The 15,965-nt window shown below is 44.0% G+C and overlaps 1 protein-coding gene across 2 annotated transcripts; it reads right to left on the bottom strand.

Annotated features, from left to right (window-relative positions):
- Positions 1-516: 516 nt before the first annotated feature.
- On the bottom strand, positions 517-2,493 carry id3 (inhibitor of DNA binding 3). 2 transcript variants are annotated; one of them, XM_050061242.1, is made up of 3 exons: positions 2,056-2,493; positions 1,704-1,781; positions 517-1,306 (listed from the first exon to the last, which is right to left on the bottom strand). In XM_050061242.1, the coding sequence occupies exons 1-2, from the start codon at positions 2,353-2,355 to the stop codon at positions 1,728-1,730; spliced, it is 354 nt and encodes a 117-aa protein (XP_049917199.1). In that variant the 5' UTR covers positions 2,356-2,493; the 3' UTR covers positions 517-1,306; positions 1,704-1,727. The 2 variants fall into 2 exon arrangements, with proteins under 2 accessions (XP_049917199.1, XP_049917198.1); XM_050061241.1 differs by having other exon boundaries at positions 1,708-1,781; positions 2,056-2,492.
- Positions 2,494-15,965: the final 13,472 nt, after the last annotated feature.

Below are 15,965 nucleotides of genomic sequence, written 5' to 3'. Positions count from 1 at the left end.
AAACTGCCCATGTATCATTAAAGTTGTATTATTTCTGTAGGCCTAATTAATATCATCTTACATGAATGGGGCCTCCACTCCTACGTTGTACGTCTATCAAAGGTCTTGAAAAAGAGTTCTTATTGGGTTGAATACTTGCTGCATTTCAGGTGATGCTCGTCAGCTTCCAAGGTCAAGACATGCTGGTCTGGTGTCATGAATGTTCAGTGGTTTCAAGGTTTATGAATGATCAGAAATGCTGGTTTACGATCACGTAACATCCTCTTGTCTTACACCATTTAGGAAGTTGAATTGCGTTCTAACTCATTCTTTGGAAAATTAGAAGCATTCACAGGAAACTCCCTTTGTTTGATTTCCAACCACTCGACCTCAAGATTCATCTGAAAACATCCTGTTGTATCAGCATTTTGTTGTCATCCAAATACGAAAAGTCGCGTCAGCAGCATCACCTTCATTTTCTGAACACCTCGATGAGACTTCACACTCATTCATCATCCCACAAACCATGGCAGCCCAAACTGTTTCACGTCTTTTTGTTTTATTTCATTACATAAGAACATACATACATACAAAGCAAACTTTATAATAAAGAGTTTATGAAACTCACGGCACATTTGTCTGTAGAAATACCACAATCCCTACAAACATTTACAATTAACTCTAGTATAGAGTTCTGATTATACCTACGAAAACCCAAACTCCCATTCAGAAAAAAACATCCAAATTGACTCACACTTTGCATACCCACAGCAGATATGTACACATTCGTATGAAGTTGTAACAGTCTCCAGATCATTAGAAATCAGATTAGAGTGGGGTAATAATGGGATCGTTGTGTGAGATGATGTGAGACTTGGTGATGTAAGAGTTCAGGTTGGGTGTGTGGAGTTTGACCCACGTTAAAGTTGGTTTGGAATGCAACCCAAAAACATAAAAATCAAACAATGTACCAATGTTTCTACGTCTACCTATAGAGGATCCCAGGTTCTTTTTTTGTTTTTTGGAGGAGGGCAAACACAGCCAGTCGCTTTCAGTTTCCAATCCTGGCTTCTGCTTTGGTGTGTTGATTTGTCTGTCCAGGGGCCAAAGAATGAGTCTCTGTTTTCTTGCTCATGCACCACTGTTGATCCCCACTCATCTAGGAAACAGTCCACTTTTTTCTGTCTTTTCTTCTTTTTAAAACCCTCCACTTCCCTCCTCCTCCTCCTCCTTCTTCTTCTCCTTCTCTCCCAAATACCTATCCCACCCTTTCTGCCCCTCTTGTCCTCTTGCCCGGAGTGAAGTGGAGACATGTGTTTCCCTGCACCTGCATGGAGAGAAAGGAAGAAAAGTGAAGTCAGATCTCTCCCTCTCGCCCTCCCCTCCCCTCCCTGCAGAGGAGAGCAGACAGACTGGCGCCTAGCATGGAACTTTCATTAACCCCAGGCAGATAGCAATGAATCCGCTACACATTCACTGGGCCTGTCTAATTGGCAACCGTGGTGAATGTGGAGGGTACAGGGACCTTCATCATCCCGGCACATCAATGCCTACACTATTCTCGCTTCTACTAAAAGTTTTATTTTGTAGTTATTTCATTTTGGGATATCAAAAGAGGACACTGTTGTGCTTCTTAAAAAGAGTTTGCCCCCGAGGTGGGGATGCTTCCGACCACATTCATCTTGTGATTTATGAAGTTAGGTAGGTTATTAAAAGACACGTACATACCATGATATGTCATCCTCGTCCTAGTGGCACAACCGACCTTCTTCTTTGGAGAAATTGCGAGCAAGGTCCGCAGTCTGAAAGGAGAGGGACAGAACTGTGAGCCCATGACAATTCTCTTATTCTAAGTGCAAGTAAACAAGAATAACAGTGTGTGCGGGGGTGTATTATTATCCAGTATCAGAGAACAGCATCTGCAACTGCATCACAGTACACTAAAATACAATATCAGAGGCATGCATGCAAACTGTGCTGCAAAACTCGAAAGGTCGTGCTGTTGCTGAGTGTCAGTGTCTGGTGCTGAAGGACAAGCATCAGTCCACCCCTGCAGACCCGCATCTCCCCCCTCACCTTTATTGACAAAACCACCTCCGGCGCGGCCGTGTCCTCCGCCTCCAGCGCGATCTGCAGGTCGAAGATGTAGTCGATGACGTGTTGCAGAATCTCCACCTGGCTCACGGACTTGTTCTGCGGGATGCTCGGCACCAGCTCCTTCAGCTTGGAGTAGCAGTCGTTCATGTCGCACAGGGCGCCCACCGGCTCCTCCAGACACGAGTGTTTATTCCGGCTGATGGCGAGACTCTGCTCCGAGATGCAGCACACAGCCTTGTAGCAGCTCCTCACCGAGCGGACGGGACTGATGGCTTTCATGGTGAGAACGACAAGAACAAAAACAACAACAAGACTCGGCTTGGTGTTCGAGGATAAGTTTGCGACGGTCTCCTGCGTTTGGACTTCTTGTATCGCGGTCCTGAAAAGCTCCAGTGCTCTGACAGCAGCGTACAGTTAGGTCTTTATACACTGCGCGCCCGCTGACGCCCCCTTTCTCGCATCGGGCTCTGATTGGATAGCGAGGAGAGCAAGTCCGCTCTGATAGGCTGATATCACCTTGTGGAAGGGCTGGAAAGAATGAGGAAATTAGGGCTGGGATGCCTAAAGGGGATTGTCAATCAATAAGTTACCTCTGTCAGGTGATGGTATTTATTTGGAATACATAGGAGAAGCTGCCAAATTTGGGCACAAGATGTCAAGAAACGCACAGTAAACAGCTGAATTATTTAATTTAAAGCTACTTAACTTTTTTGGGAGTTAAAACAAAGGGAGATGGATGTTTTTAAATATAGATTTTACAATTTCTACATCCCCTTTACTTCTATAATCAGCTATAACTCCAGACAAACAAACCTCATCTCAAATGGAGATACTTGAGATACCATTTTACATATTTATGGCCTATTATTCTACTGATAACTGTAAATCTATAAGGGTTTCTCTGCATGTATGCACACGATTAATAACACTTCATCAAGCAGAACTCATTCAAAACACTATAAAACATATATTACAATAGATGTGGATAGTTTAAGCCGTTTAAAAGCAGTGTGTGTGGTTATTTTAGGACATGCTCTCCCCAAAAAAGGCACATATACATGTATGAAGTTGAAAATATGATATCTATATGATATAGGTAAAAGGTCAATGGCAGGCCAGGCTGTTTTACATTAGTTAATGAGTAAGAAGATGTTGTTCTGATGATGGATTATTGGATATAGTTTAAATTGGGTGATGGTTTATGTTTCTTCTATGCCATCTTTTATGGCTCTATTAATTGCATTTATGGATATGTGATCAACAACAAGTCACACTTTGAAAGAATATCAATGGCTGCACTCACTGAGTCCACTAACTTCACTTCTACAATCTTTCCCCTTCTTTTGGGTGAAAGGGTTTTATGATATTTTATTTTAACAATTCCAAATGTTGCTCCGTTTTAGTTTACATCAAAGCACGTCCCGTTCTGCTCCTATTTGGGTCTTATTTTCCCCTTTTCTCACAATCCTGTTTTGTGGAGGAATGCAGGCCTGAGCCAGCTGTGTGTCCTATCCCGGCCCAGCTGTGTTGATCTAACGCGCCAGTCCCAGACATGCTGGCGCCAGCCTCCCGACGTCATCCATTCACCCCGACGCGCACTCCCCTCTTTGGCAGACGGCCCGCCCTCCCCCGTCCACCACCAGAGGGGAGAGAAGCAGAGGCGCTCGGAGATCCCATTGGATGACCGCCTCTGTCACTCACGGACATGGCTCTACGCCTCCCCCTCTCCCCTCCCCTCCATCCCGTCTGCAGTTATACTCAGAGAAAGTTGAAGAGGAAAACCTTCTCCAAAATACTCCAGAATTGTGTAATGATGAATACGCCAACGCGGCCTGGAGACGGATCATGAAAAGTGACAGGAAAGCAGTCAACACCGTCATCATTAAAGCTATAAACATCCAAGTATGACTTTTACACTGTCAAGTGTACGTACAGTAGTTAGATAAAGTGGTTTTTCAAAGGTCTGTGGGTGCCAGGATGTTTAGCCTGCTGTGTGTGTTCACCAGACATTTTGCAACCGCTGTGAACGTCTCGCCAACCGTGACCTGAGGGTTTGACCATTTTAGTATCATAATTATAGTAAATTTCACATTATGTTACGTCACACGCCACAAAAAGTGAATTGAATATAACACACTATTTCAGGATAAGAAGCAATCACACACACGCTACAGTGTTATCTTCATTTTGGGCACTTTTGTGCGTAAATGCGCACGGCTGGAGATATCCTTCCTATCATGCAGAGGTTTCACAGATGTTCAAGTCACTGCCTTCCTCTTGGTTATCCCCCCCAAACCTCCCCCCGCACACACAACCATTGACCCGGCATGACAAGTCACTCAGCGACCTCACTTTAGAGCAAACCACAATATTGAACCGTGAGACGGGACTTCAGTCCGGTGCTATTTTAGAGATATATTGTGCGAGCGTTGCAGGGTATCCAAACAAGACTTTGACCTTAAATATCTTTCTTAAATATGTCAAGGGGAGGACAAATATTGCGCTACGTTTCCCAGGTCTGGTGGGAAAATAACTGTTTTGCTGACTGGGTTTGGGCACTTTATAGATCACTGAAGATTACAAGCATCCACGTGGAGTAGACATAAACATCCTATTTTGATTTTGAGGCTCCACAGAAAGCACTTCCCCCTGAACCCGCATTTATTTCTGGGAACTGGGAGCTATTTCTAGGATATCAAAAATGCCAACAGACTACTTTCCTCCCATGACAGCGCTTGTCTGCAGATTCCAGAGTTCTCAGTGCGTAAATCTGTGCGAAACACACACACATACACACACACTCTCTCTCTCTGTCACACACACACACGCAGTAGTGTGTCTGGGCAGGGATCAGGTGCTTGTCGGAAAGGCCCCGGACACAATCGGGTCTCTCTTTCAATGGATGGGAGAATTCCGAGCCTGGCGTCAGTGAGTCTGCCTCTCTCCCCGCCCTCCCTCTCCCTCTCCCCGCTCCTCCGTGCAGCTGGACGCAGACAATCAAGCCATCAACAATCGCCATGCATAATTAGCAGCGCCCCCTCCTCTTCTCCTCCTCTCTCCTTCTCTCTCTCAATTAAATTTCAATCCACTATATTTTTATTGACAGCCAAATACTACTAAAAATATTACCACATAATCATAACAAGCCTGAACATCTGCTCCACCTCTATGACTGAGTGTGTTTCCATACCTGCAGGATCTAACTCTCCCCCCTCCGACTCATCTCTACCTCTCAAATCACCTTCTCTCAACATAAACAAAGTGTCTCTTTCTACTTCTGGTAACAACAGGACAGAGTAATGGGGGTCATCTTGTGAGATGAGACAGAAGGAGGGAGGGGAAACCACCACACTGTCATGTGGAGAGGCAGTGTTGTATACAGAAGGGTATCTTTTTCATCCACAAGTGCAGGCCCATCTTGGAAGGGGGGATAATTAAGTGGCAAGAAAAACACTGAAACTTAATTCTTTGTATCCCCAGTGTGTGTTGTCGAGGATTCCTCCTCCTCCTCTGTTCCCTGCTTTCACCCTGTCCTTCATCAAAGACGCTACAGTCCTCTCCATCAGCTTTGAACAGCCTACAGATCCTGAGCTTTTGTCTCTGCTGACCCAGGCGGTGACATGACATTTTACGCATATTGTTGATTTGTGCTGGTCACTTGTTATGTATGTTTGAGGCTTTTGTTCGAGCGTGTGCATAATGAGCTTTCTTGGTTTTTAGATGAGAGGATAACTGATGTATTAAGAAAGAAACCCACCCACGCACTTCATTCATTGATTCATTTACTCACCCACAAGTGCCCATTGTGGCTGTTAGGAGACACTACAAATCTTTGATACTGTGGCTGTCTGGTTAAAACTAAAATACATCTCAGCTGAGCCAACGCATTTGAGACATTACCTCTCAAACCAAATCTGATGGTGGACAAACTGCAAACTGTACCTGCCTGGTTATAAGAGCCTTTTCTGTGTCTGTATGTCATTTGAGAACAATGAGTAACTTTTCTTTGCAGCTGCAGCAAAACCGTTTAGCATGTGGTCACTTGTGACACATATAGGTCAGTTTACTCATCACATGGAGGACGACACAGCTGGTAAAAACAGTTGCATTATGTCTTCCGTGGCTGTGGAGGAGCTTTGTGAAGTATGAAGAAATAACCAATAACCCTGCTGATGTCAAAGTGACGCCATCAGAGTCATCTTGGCTTGGGCTTAGCGATTACAAATTTTTGACAGAAAGTCTGCGTTACAGTCTGGGAGGTTGTACTTTGAACAACACATTCTCACTCCAACCTCTTCACATATTGACGTTTGGTCATGGACTTTCCACGTCCAGATACGACATGAAAGGTACCCTGGGTGCATTGGTTAATGACATTCTGGGACGCCGTGTCAAGTTTTGCCTGTTATATACAGTCTCTTTCAAAATAAACGCACTACGTCAGTACAACAATACGAATTGAAGTTTTTTTTCCTCCAATAACTAATGCACATGGTTTGGTATCGGCAACAAAAACAACAAGCCTAGTTCACATTACACGATTTTCACCGCGATTTTGACGTCGCAGAGGATCTTGAGAGCCACCTTGGGTCGGAGGTGAGTCGGCAGATAGTCTGCCACGACGAGTCCTCATGCGTGAACAAGCTAATGAGCAAGTCGCCCCCTCGTCTGTGACTGGGACTGGATATCTGGCTAGAAAACTGGAGGAGTCTGACACGACTGACAAAGAGCATCAGCCAGTGAGAAGCGGGATACGTCCCACGTCGGATGGAAGAAATGTGAGGAGGACAAGCCGCAGGGTTGCCAGGTCCGCTTATTAGCTGTGACTTTGGGCTTGTTTTTTTGTAAAGTCGCTTACAAATATTGGTAATATTTTGGGCTTGTTTCTAAAGTGGAGTTGCTTATTTGGGCTTGCTCTCTAAATATCGCCTTTCTCTTTATATATCCATCGCTTCTTTTGGGCTTGTTTCCATAGCCCGGGTTGCTTGAAGGAAACAGAAACATGTTAGGCAGGTATGAACACTCAAAAGATTATGATAGTCTCCACGACGCATTTTGCAGGGTGAAAATCGTGTAATGTGAACTAGCCTTTAAAAAAAAGGAACAGGGTTTGGCTTTAGAATCTTGAGGGGACGTGAACACCGCTCTTCTGGCTGAAAGTTGGTGTTTCGCTGCCTTAACTTTCATTCTTGTCCTGCTGCGTTCCCCTTGACGCCATCAAGCGCTGTTAAGCTATAACAGTGATCGTCTGCGTATCATACCGACATTTAAGGACGGCTTTTTTCGTCAGTGTCTGACACCGCAAGTCGCTGCCCAAGCACCGGATTTCGACGACTTCAGAGTGAGACCAGGTTGCTTTGAAAGGTGTGGGTATTTATGCTGCAATCCTTTGTACTCATAACTTGGGGAAAGACTGCCTCTGGCAAAGAAAAGTGAAATGGAACGGTTGTTGAAGTCAGAATTTCAAGTCTGAAACTTCGGCAAGATCCATCTAGCCGGAGTTCGTCAACATAAACACACCTGACGTCAAAGCAAAATGAGGGTATACACAGTGATGCAAGCTGAATTATTCTTTAATAAATTTTACTTCATTTAGTGTTTTCTGTAGGCTAGTGTTCGTGTTGTGAACGTGCCGTAACAACACTGTAGCTGCCATTTTCATTTCCATTCAGTTGATTTGTACTTGGTAGAAGTCTTTGCGAGCATGTGTAGTTCTACAACTTTATACTACTGGCTACGGTTCACACTATTATGCTTCTATGCAGCGGTTTAAAACAATTTTGAGCCGTAACTTGTACATTATTTGGATAAGCTAAGACAAGATATATAGTCGACTTATTTCACACGTTGTTTCTCCTTGCTAATGGCGCTGTGTAAATTAATGTTGGTCCCCTGTAGAAGCTTGTGAAGCTTCAGAAACTGATTTAGACTTAGAATTATTGACTTTCAACTTACAATCGATTGCAGCAATACTAGACAGGGAGCATAAAACAAAGAGAGTTGCATTATGGGAATTGTAGGATTTAGCAGTTTTAGAGTTTGGCCCATACTAAGGAATAAGGAATTTGCTGAATCATTCTGGGTTTTTTTATTTATAATTTGTCTTTCTCAAGTCCCCTAATTGGGGAATACTAAATCACCAAATATTAAAGTATCTCAGGTGTGAATTACTATCTGTCTCAACTGTATCTAAATGCGATGAAGATATGAACCACAGACTGTACAACAATAATGGACGTAGCGACCGCATCGTCGCCCATTGGTTTGTGGACTCTGAGCCTTGAGTTCGGCATTTCGCCTTAATTATGCTAATTTTAAGTCTAAAAAATTAAAACGGTTGAGTTATAGAGAAATTTACCACCCGCATAGAAGTCATGATGAGGAAATTAGCTATTGAGACCAACGCTGCTTTATGTACAAGGCTGTAAACTTGTTTATTTCTGCTTTAAAGTTGGGTATTTTAATATGGGGGTCTATGGAGATTGACTCGCTTTTGGAGCCTGCCTCAAGTGGCCATTAAAGGAACTGCACTTTTGTCACTTCCATGTTGTGTAGAGTGAACAAAATCAATTGGTGGCAGAGTGGATGTTCCACTAAACATCCATTGACAGAAATACTGGCAGTTGTCAAAATTAGGTCATGTGCTGTTCAGAGGTACAACACACCGTCAACCACAATACCTAGCAGAAGTCAGTAACATAAGGCAACAGTTTCACATTACTGTGGCTGGCCGTTGTGGGAACCTTGCTGCTCATGCTGTCAGCCGGCCCTGTTGATGTCCTTGGCTGTGAATATTTCACTGGTTCATGCAGAAATAAATGGAGGCCATACGACTGTATTGCAGGTGGGACACGAGCAACAGAAGGCCATGGCCACCACCACATAGGGCCAAAACAACCTGACTGTAATGCTTAATGTGAGCGAGTGGGCGGGCGGAGCGGCTGCCAGCTGTTGGTCACACTATTGTTGTCGTTTTCCTCGTCCCTGACTGGAACAGTCCGTTTACTCTGCAGCCATCCAATGAGGATAAACATCTGGCTTTGTGTAAGCATAGTTAAGCCCAGACTTGGTGATCATAGTTGGGGCCAGTTGGTGTAGGCGAGGGTGATCTGATTAGTCATAACACCTTTCATCATTCCTCGCCAGCAACTTGGAGCAGGTTTTTAAACTTCGTTTTGAATATCAAATTGAGCAATCCAGCAGAGACATCGCTGCAGTCTTCAGCCTGCCCAACAGAATGTCAAGCAGTCCGACTCAGAATGATTATTTACAGCCACTCCGTGACTCTTCTACTGGATGACCATTAATGGAAGCACTGCAGGCCCTAATCTCTCTTCTAAAACCATTCCTCTGTTTTCAAAACCAGCAAATAAACACCAGAATGAGTGTCTGCAGACAGCGCAGAGACAAAGTGTGTCTGCGAGTTGTCTCCACAGTGCCAGGGAAGAATGAGTCTGATCCACATCCAGTCTTGGGCTCTCTCCCAGCGCGGAGCTACATCTTTAATCGTTAACCCAAATCCAGACCTATGCAACAATTTGCAGATGACTACCAGATGATGACCATAATAATTACAAAATACTTTTGTGTAATTGCTGTTCTAACTGTTGTTTTGCAAGTGGGACATTTGTGGTAAATACACTTTAACCTCACGTGAACCGGAGTTGTGACCTTGTAATTACACACAGTCTGAGTCCATACTCTGTGAGACCCCACACAGAGGCTGTACATAAAGACGCAAAAAGTATTCGATAGCGGGATCCAAATCCATTCCTGCACTCTCATGACTCCAAACAAAGTCCAGCTTGGCTGCTAGACTGCTTTTGGGAGACAGTGTACGTACTCGGATTGCAGCTTGATCTGTGGTTTAAAGACACCCTAGGTGGAGGAGACACCTGCGAGTTGCGGTGAAAGGAGACGACTGAAATGGAAATAAACCCCACATCTATGAGCGACTGCAATGCTATAGTGCAGTGACAGGTTCAGCTGGCCGGCCTGTGCACGTCAAAGCGATCAAGGCTTTCATTTTGGTCGCAGACCCCACATAAAGCAAGTTCACACATGTGTTTCTGTGAAGAGGCAGCATGGGCCGGGGGAGCGAGATGGAGAGATACAAACAGGAAATTTGTGATCAGGAAGCCCAAATGAAGAGAACAAGCTGAGAGAGGCAGAGAACATTGGTGTGGAAAATGACTGCGGGATAAACTTGAGGGCGAGTGACAGAAAGGAGAAAGAGACAGGCGGCGGAAGAAAGAAAGAAAGAAAGACAAAAAGAGAGGGACTGAGAGAAAGAAAGACGTAGAAGAGATTGCTACGGCTGCTGCTGCTGCTGCAGGGGTTCAGCTGGTCAGGCTTCACAGAGACATACAGACAGAGGCCATGAGGTCCCTGGTGGGTATCTCTGCACCTGTGTGTGTGTGTGTCATGTGTTTCTAGGTCAAGTGGGTCCCTGACATCTAAGATGTGCTACAGCAGTGACTTTCTCCTTCTGTCACTGGCCTTGTATTCTTTTAACACTTTGTCTTTTTGTCTATCCCCCCACCCCTACACACACACACACACACACACACACATACATGTACAAAAGGATGTATGTAGGCACACATGCATGAACACACACTTGCTACCCCTCCTCATCTCTCCTGTCTCTTCCTTGTGCTGCTAATGAATTGAAACAGCAGGGACTGAGACATGATACACAGCTGATTCCCACCGCTCCCACACACACTCACACACACCCTTACCCTGCCCTAATCTGGGTCAGTGGTGCCCCTCTTGGTCACCCCTGTCGGAGCCCTCCAGACGGAGGGAGCAGAGTGGGAGCAGAGGGGTCTGGGCTCTCAGTGACCTGATTAAAAGCTCCTACACAGACTACTGAGCTCCGTAACCAATCAAAGACAACACACACCCCGGGCCGTGCTACTGGACTGTCTCTCACTCTGTCTGGCTGTCATATACTTGTCTTCTTATATGCTTTCTCCATTTAGAGTGATTTATATTCTCTTATAATAACTTTTATGCTCAACCCCACCCCCCTCAACCCCTGCCAAACACTAACATGCCCTCCTCCTCCGAAGTGGCTTTAATAATGGCAGTGTGACGTCCACAGCATCATGGGACGGACATAAGGACTCAGGGAAAAAGGACACTCTGCCAGCTGGTCAGCTATGCATTGCCACGTTCAGCTGGGCAGTATGGAGTCAGTCTTAATTGGGTTTAGTGTGTGAAACCATCAGAAACACATTACATCACTAAAGATGTAACGCTCCAAAAAACGTATCGATGTTCTCACTAACATGCTTGAAATTGTATGTATTGTTTCCGAGAATAAAGGCTGAAGTAAGACAATCATGAGTCACTCCTAAAGAGAGTAACACCACCAGGAAATGCCTATATCTGTGTAGCCGTGTCTGGTCTGAGTGTATTGTTTTATGGACATTTCCTGCTAACATTCTCTGGCTACTCTGTAATTTACTGAAAATACCCTCGCACCACTAAGTTAAGAGTCTGGCCAAAGTGGAGGGTCAAAGCCACTCAAGATTTCTAAAAATGTTGCTTCCTCCAATTCCCCAGTATGGCCAAAAGAGGAATATGATCTGTGCAAGCTGGTTCTCACAAACTAGAAGCACTTAGGTGGGAAAAAAACAAAACATTTGTATGGCAACATAGAAAAAAAACTAAAAAGAGGACTAAAAAAGGACTAAAAATGCAAACAAATCTAATATAAAAAGAAACAATAATATACAATATACATAAAATTTGATACCACTGTAATGACACATTGGGGACACAAAAAAAAAGAAGCTGAAATTAAATCTGTTTCAACATACTGTGTAGACACATATCCTACTTTGTAGCCTGACGTGCACCTTCCCATAACTATAACTCCAAATCGCAGCTATGCAAACTCCTGTTCATTAGAAATTAGGATTTTTTTTCACATATAGGAAACATTAAATTGTTTCTTACAAAAAAGCACCCACAGCATAGTATGTATAGGTCTTGTGGGTAATTAATCCTGGCTTCATATGAGTGGAGAAAAAGTCCGCTAGCCACTAGGCTAATTTACGCAATGTAGAGCGGAATTTATACTTGTGCGTCAGCTCTGTGCAGAGTCTGCACCGTAGCCAATGCACGTGGCCTACGCCATTATGAGCAGTGGTGTGTCTGTGTCACTGGGCATTTACACCTATAAAACACTAGTCGGCATTGGGGTTTCTGTGAAGTGCTGTAAAGTTTAGTTGACTCGACATACATTAAATGAAGCTTAATAGAGACAGTTTCAAACACAAGTTCACAAATCAGCTTCACTATAACTCTCAGCATTCACAGACAAACACTTGTCTTTATCTGGACACATTTTCCCCACAAATACAACATGCTAATGATTTTAGCACAAGCCTATGGCATTTTACATTGTATAATTTAGCCTAGCAGCTAGCTGAATTAATGGAATGAAGCCAGGAACAACAGCAACATTTAACAAAGGTAACTAGGCTGACCAAACGTCCTCTTTCACCCGGACATGTCCACTTTTCACGTCCCGTCCGGGGCGTCCGGGGTTTTTTTATAAACTGATGATAATGTCCAGTTTTCCGTGTGTTTGTGTGTGTGTGTTAGAGTGCAGCACGGGCAGCATATTTCTGTCCGAACCCGAACTGAGCCCGACATTATTTAATGACCAAAACACTTTGTGTCACACAGTGGTTACAGGCTATTTAACAGGCCGGGCGTGCGCCGTGGGTGCTCAGCTGCGGAGAGGGAGACCTCCATGTTTGAGACGGGAGCGGGAGGCAGGAGGTCCGACGCTTCCAGCGAGAGGAGAGGGAGAAATAAAACAAAATAAGATAAAATAGGAAAAACCTATCTCCCTCTTTTATTTTATTTTCAGCGTTTAATCAAGGCGGAGGCGGGCGGCTGGAGGTCCGAGACTTCCAGTGAGGAGAGAGGTAGAAACAAACAGCCAATGTGTGTCTGTGTGTGTTATGTTCAGGTATTGTCACGTAAATAACAGCGCCCAAGCAATAAACAGGACAGACAATAGGATTTTATTTATTTTTACACTACATTTTCACTGAAAGCTGACCAGATCCGACCCGAGCCCGAATACAATTTATAGCTACATTTTTGACCAAACCCGGCCCGACCAGTCGGGTACCGTCGGGCTCGGATCGCCACACTCTAGTGTGAGTATGTGTCCCCTATTGGGGCCTATCTGAATTTCTGTCTTTGAGAGATATTATTTTGTAATATAACTGAATTTTCTATCCATACACATAAATTTTAAATATATTAAAATTATAAGGCATCTTTGAGTAAACTGCGAGTACCATTTAAGTAGGCTATGTTGTGGCCGGCCGAGTGTCCTCTTTTTTGGAAATCAAAATATAGTCACCCTAAAGGTAAAGTTACAAAATTTGACTCCATTACAACTCACAAGGTTCACCAACAAAACAACTGTCTTATACTAAACATGTTTTCCAAACAAATATAACATGCTAACGTTATTAGCACAAGCCTATAGCAGTTTACATTGTATAAATTAGCCTAGTGACTAGCGAAGGTTTCCTCTACTCATATGAAGCCAGGATAAATAACACACAAAATGTTGTTAAAAAATGTTAAAATGCTATTTTTGTGGAGCCTTTTTTGTCTTCACAATTTATTGTTTCTTATCTGTGAAATCAAAATAAATAAAAGCTTTGTTTCCACTGAGGGAAATGGTTTTCAGCTTACAAAAATAGACAGGAGGCCTTTGTTACCACAACATATCTACGCTCTACATCGATGCAGAGCCTATGCCATGTACGGCGTCCATTGGACGAGTAAGTATAACTCCTTGGTTCATGCTAATAATGTTAGCATGTTGTATAGGAAAGGAAAACATGTCAGGCTTAGTGATTTATTTTATAGGTGAACCTTATAATGGAGCCGAATTTTGTTGCCTTAGTTAAATGTTGCTGTTTTTAAAAAACTCTGCTAGCTGCTAGGCTAATTAATACAATGTAACTCAGAGGTAACAGCGCAAAAACAATGTCTCTATAAAGGGGACGGCCAGCAGGACAGCATCTTGAGTGACACATGCACTGCAGGAGATTTAAAAAGTAGGAGACTTAAAAAGTAGCCGATAGCAGTTAGAAGCTAACTCAAGCCGAAAATGTCTGCAAATTGGGAAAACAATGAGGTCTAGGAGCTCCTTACCCTCTGAGCAGAGGACAAGATCGGCCACCATAGAACAGATACAGTCAGTGATTGTTATTGTTATATTATGCCATTGTTGTTGTCCATAAAGAGCTGCCTCTAAATATGTCATTTGTCACCCTTGAGGTCGACACTGTTGTGTTACATGTCATGCCCGTCATGCCTCCCTTAAATCTGCTATGCTGGCATGCTATCTAAAATAAAACACACGAGTGGCATGACACCACCATTGTTTGGTTCTGTGGAAGAATGCAAAGGAGGCATGAAGAAGGGACTTTGCATCGGCCCTGTAGCATGACCTCTGTGTAAAAAGGGCTTTTGTTTGCTGTATCTGTACTAATACTGTCATACTATCACATTAAAGCAAGAACACCAAAAACAACAAAACTCTCAAGTTGGATATCTCAAAACCTGGGCAAATAATACCAAAATGATCTGGATGGCAGAATACCTTTGGGGTTATAAGCGAGAAAATATGTTGTTTTTTGTGACTATGATAAAATCAACCTTTTGAAAGCAGGAGGGACGGAGAAATAGTTAAGTCAGAGATAGAGCCCACTGGGCCAGGCTGATGACCTCAACACAGTGAGCTCAGATAAAGACGAGCACTTCAAACACCACTGATAAGCTTCACAGCGAAGGACGCAGAGCAGCTCCTTTGGCCAAAACAACAGATAGGCCTGACAAAGCCCAGCTTATACGAGGTGAGAATCAGCGATAGAAATCAGCACGTCTCAGCATTGTACTCACAACAGTCACAAAGTTATTTTTTCCCTGCGGGTTTTAGAGGATCATTCTGTCAGATGGGACATCCCCTTTATCTAATCACTGTTAATACAGTCAACAGTGGCATTTTGTAACTGAATAGGCTTCAGCCTAACGTGACAGACAAGCTATGACAATGTTAGCGGTCAATCCAGTGTGTGTAAATTCACATCACAGCAGCCCTGTAATGACTGTTTAACAACCCGAGTATTGCTCACCTGTGTCAACGCGCTGAGTGACTGAGTTAATTATTGTCCTCCAGACGTCTGCAAGACCTCAGAGAGACAGAGAGATTACAGAGGACAAACTGAAGGTCAGATAAGCCGAGAGGCTTCCTTTATTTTCAGCTGCAAGACTAATCAATTGCAAGATTTAAGTTCTGCTGTTTGAATATCACAGATAAGCAAAATCATCAGTGCTGCTGTTCACGCTCGTTTAAGATAATGCTCATAAATGACTTTTCTGTTCATGCCAGATGTGTGCCCCCCTCTTGTTAGGGAGGCAGATGATTCCACCCTCCCCGACCAACAACAACACTCCAATGTTAGGCTAACCTCCTGGTGACTTTATCGCAGCATCTGGCAAACGTTAGGCTTCACCTGAACCCACCGTTTATGCTGTAATCTGAGCAGCGTTCTTACAGATGCGGCTTCAGTAGGCAAAGCTCTGCATGTGTGTGTTTGTGTGTGTGTGCGATCATGTATGTTCTCCTGCAACTGTGTGCTCTCTGGGCTCAGCTCCCCTCACGCGGGTTTAAAAAGACAATTGCTCGGTTCAGGATGGGAACCAAAGAAGCCGGTGCAGGCACAGCAGGGGTGCCCTTTTCACAGCGTGCACAATAACCACCCAGCCCCAGAGAACACTGTGCCTGGCTTGCCTTGTGAGCGCTCGGCAGTGACAGTGTGCCGCGCACGTGGTCGAGA

The sequence above is a fragment of the Epinephelus moara genome, chromosome 14, assembly GCF_006386435.1.
Source record: "Epinephelus moara isolate mb chromosome 14, YSFRI_EMoa_1.0, whole genome shotgun sequence".
In the NCBI taxonomy this organism is placed as follows: domain Eukaryota; kingdom Metazoa; phylum Chordata; class Actinopteri; order Perciformes; family Serranidae; genus Epinephelus; species Epinephelus moara.
This window is presented reverse-complemented; position numbering and strand designations above follow the sequence as displayed.

Coding starts and splice junctions, on each gene's coding strand:
- id3 (XM_050061242.1), bottom strand. CDS start 2,355: ATGAAAGCCATCAGTCCCGTCCGCTCGGTGAGGAGCTGCTACAAGGCT. Junction 1,782..2,055: donor AGGTGGTTTTGTCAATAAAG/GTGAGGGGGGAG, acceptor CTCTCCTTTCAG/ACTGCGGACCTTGCTCGCAA.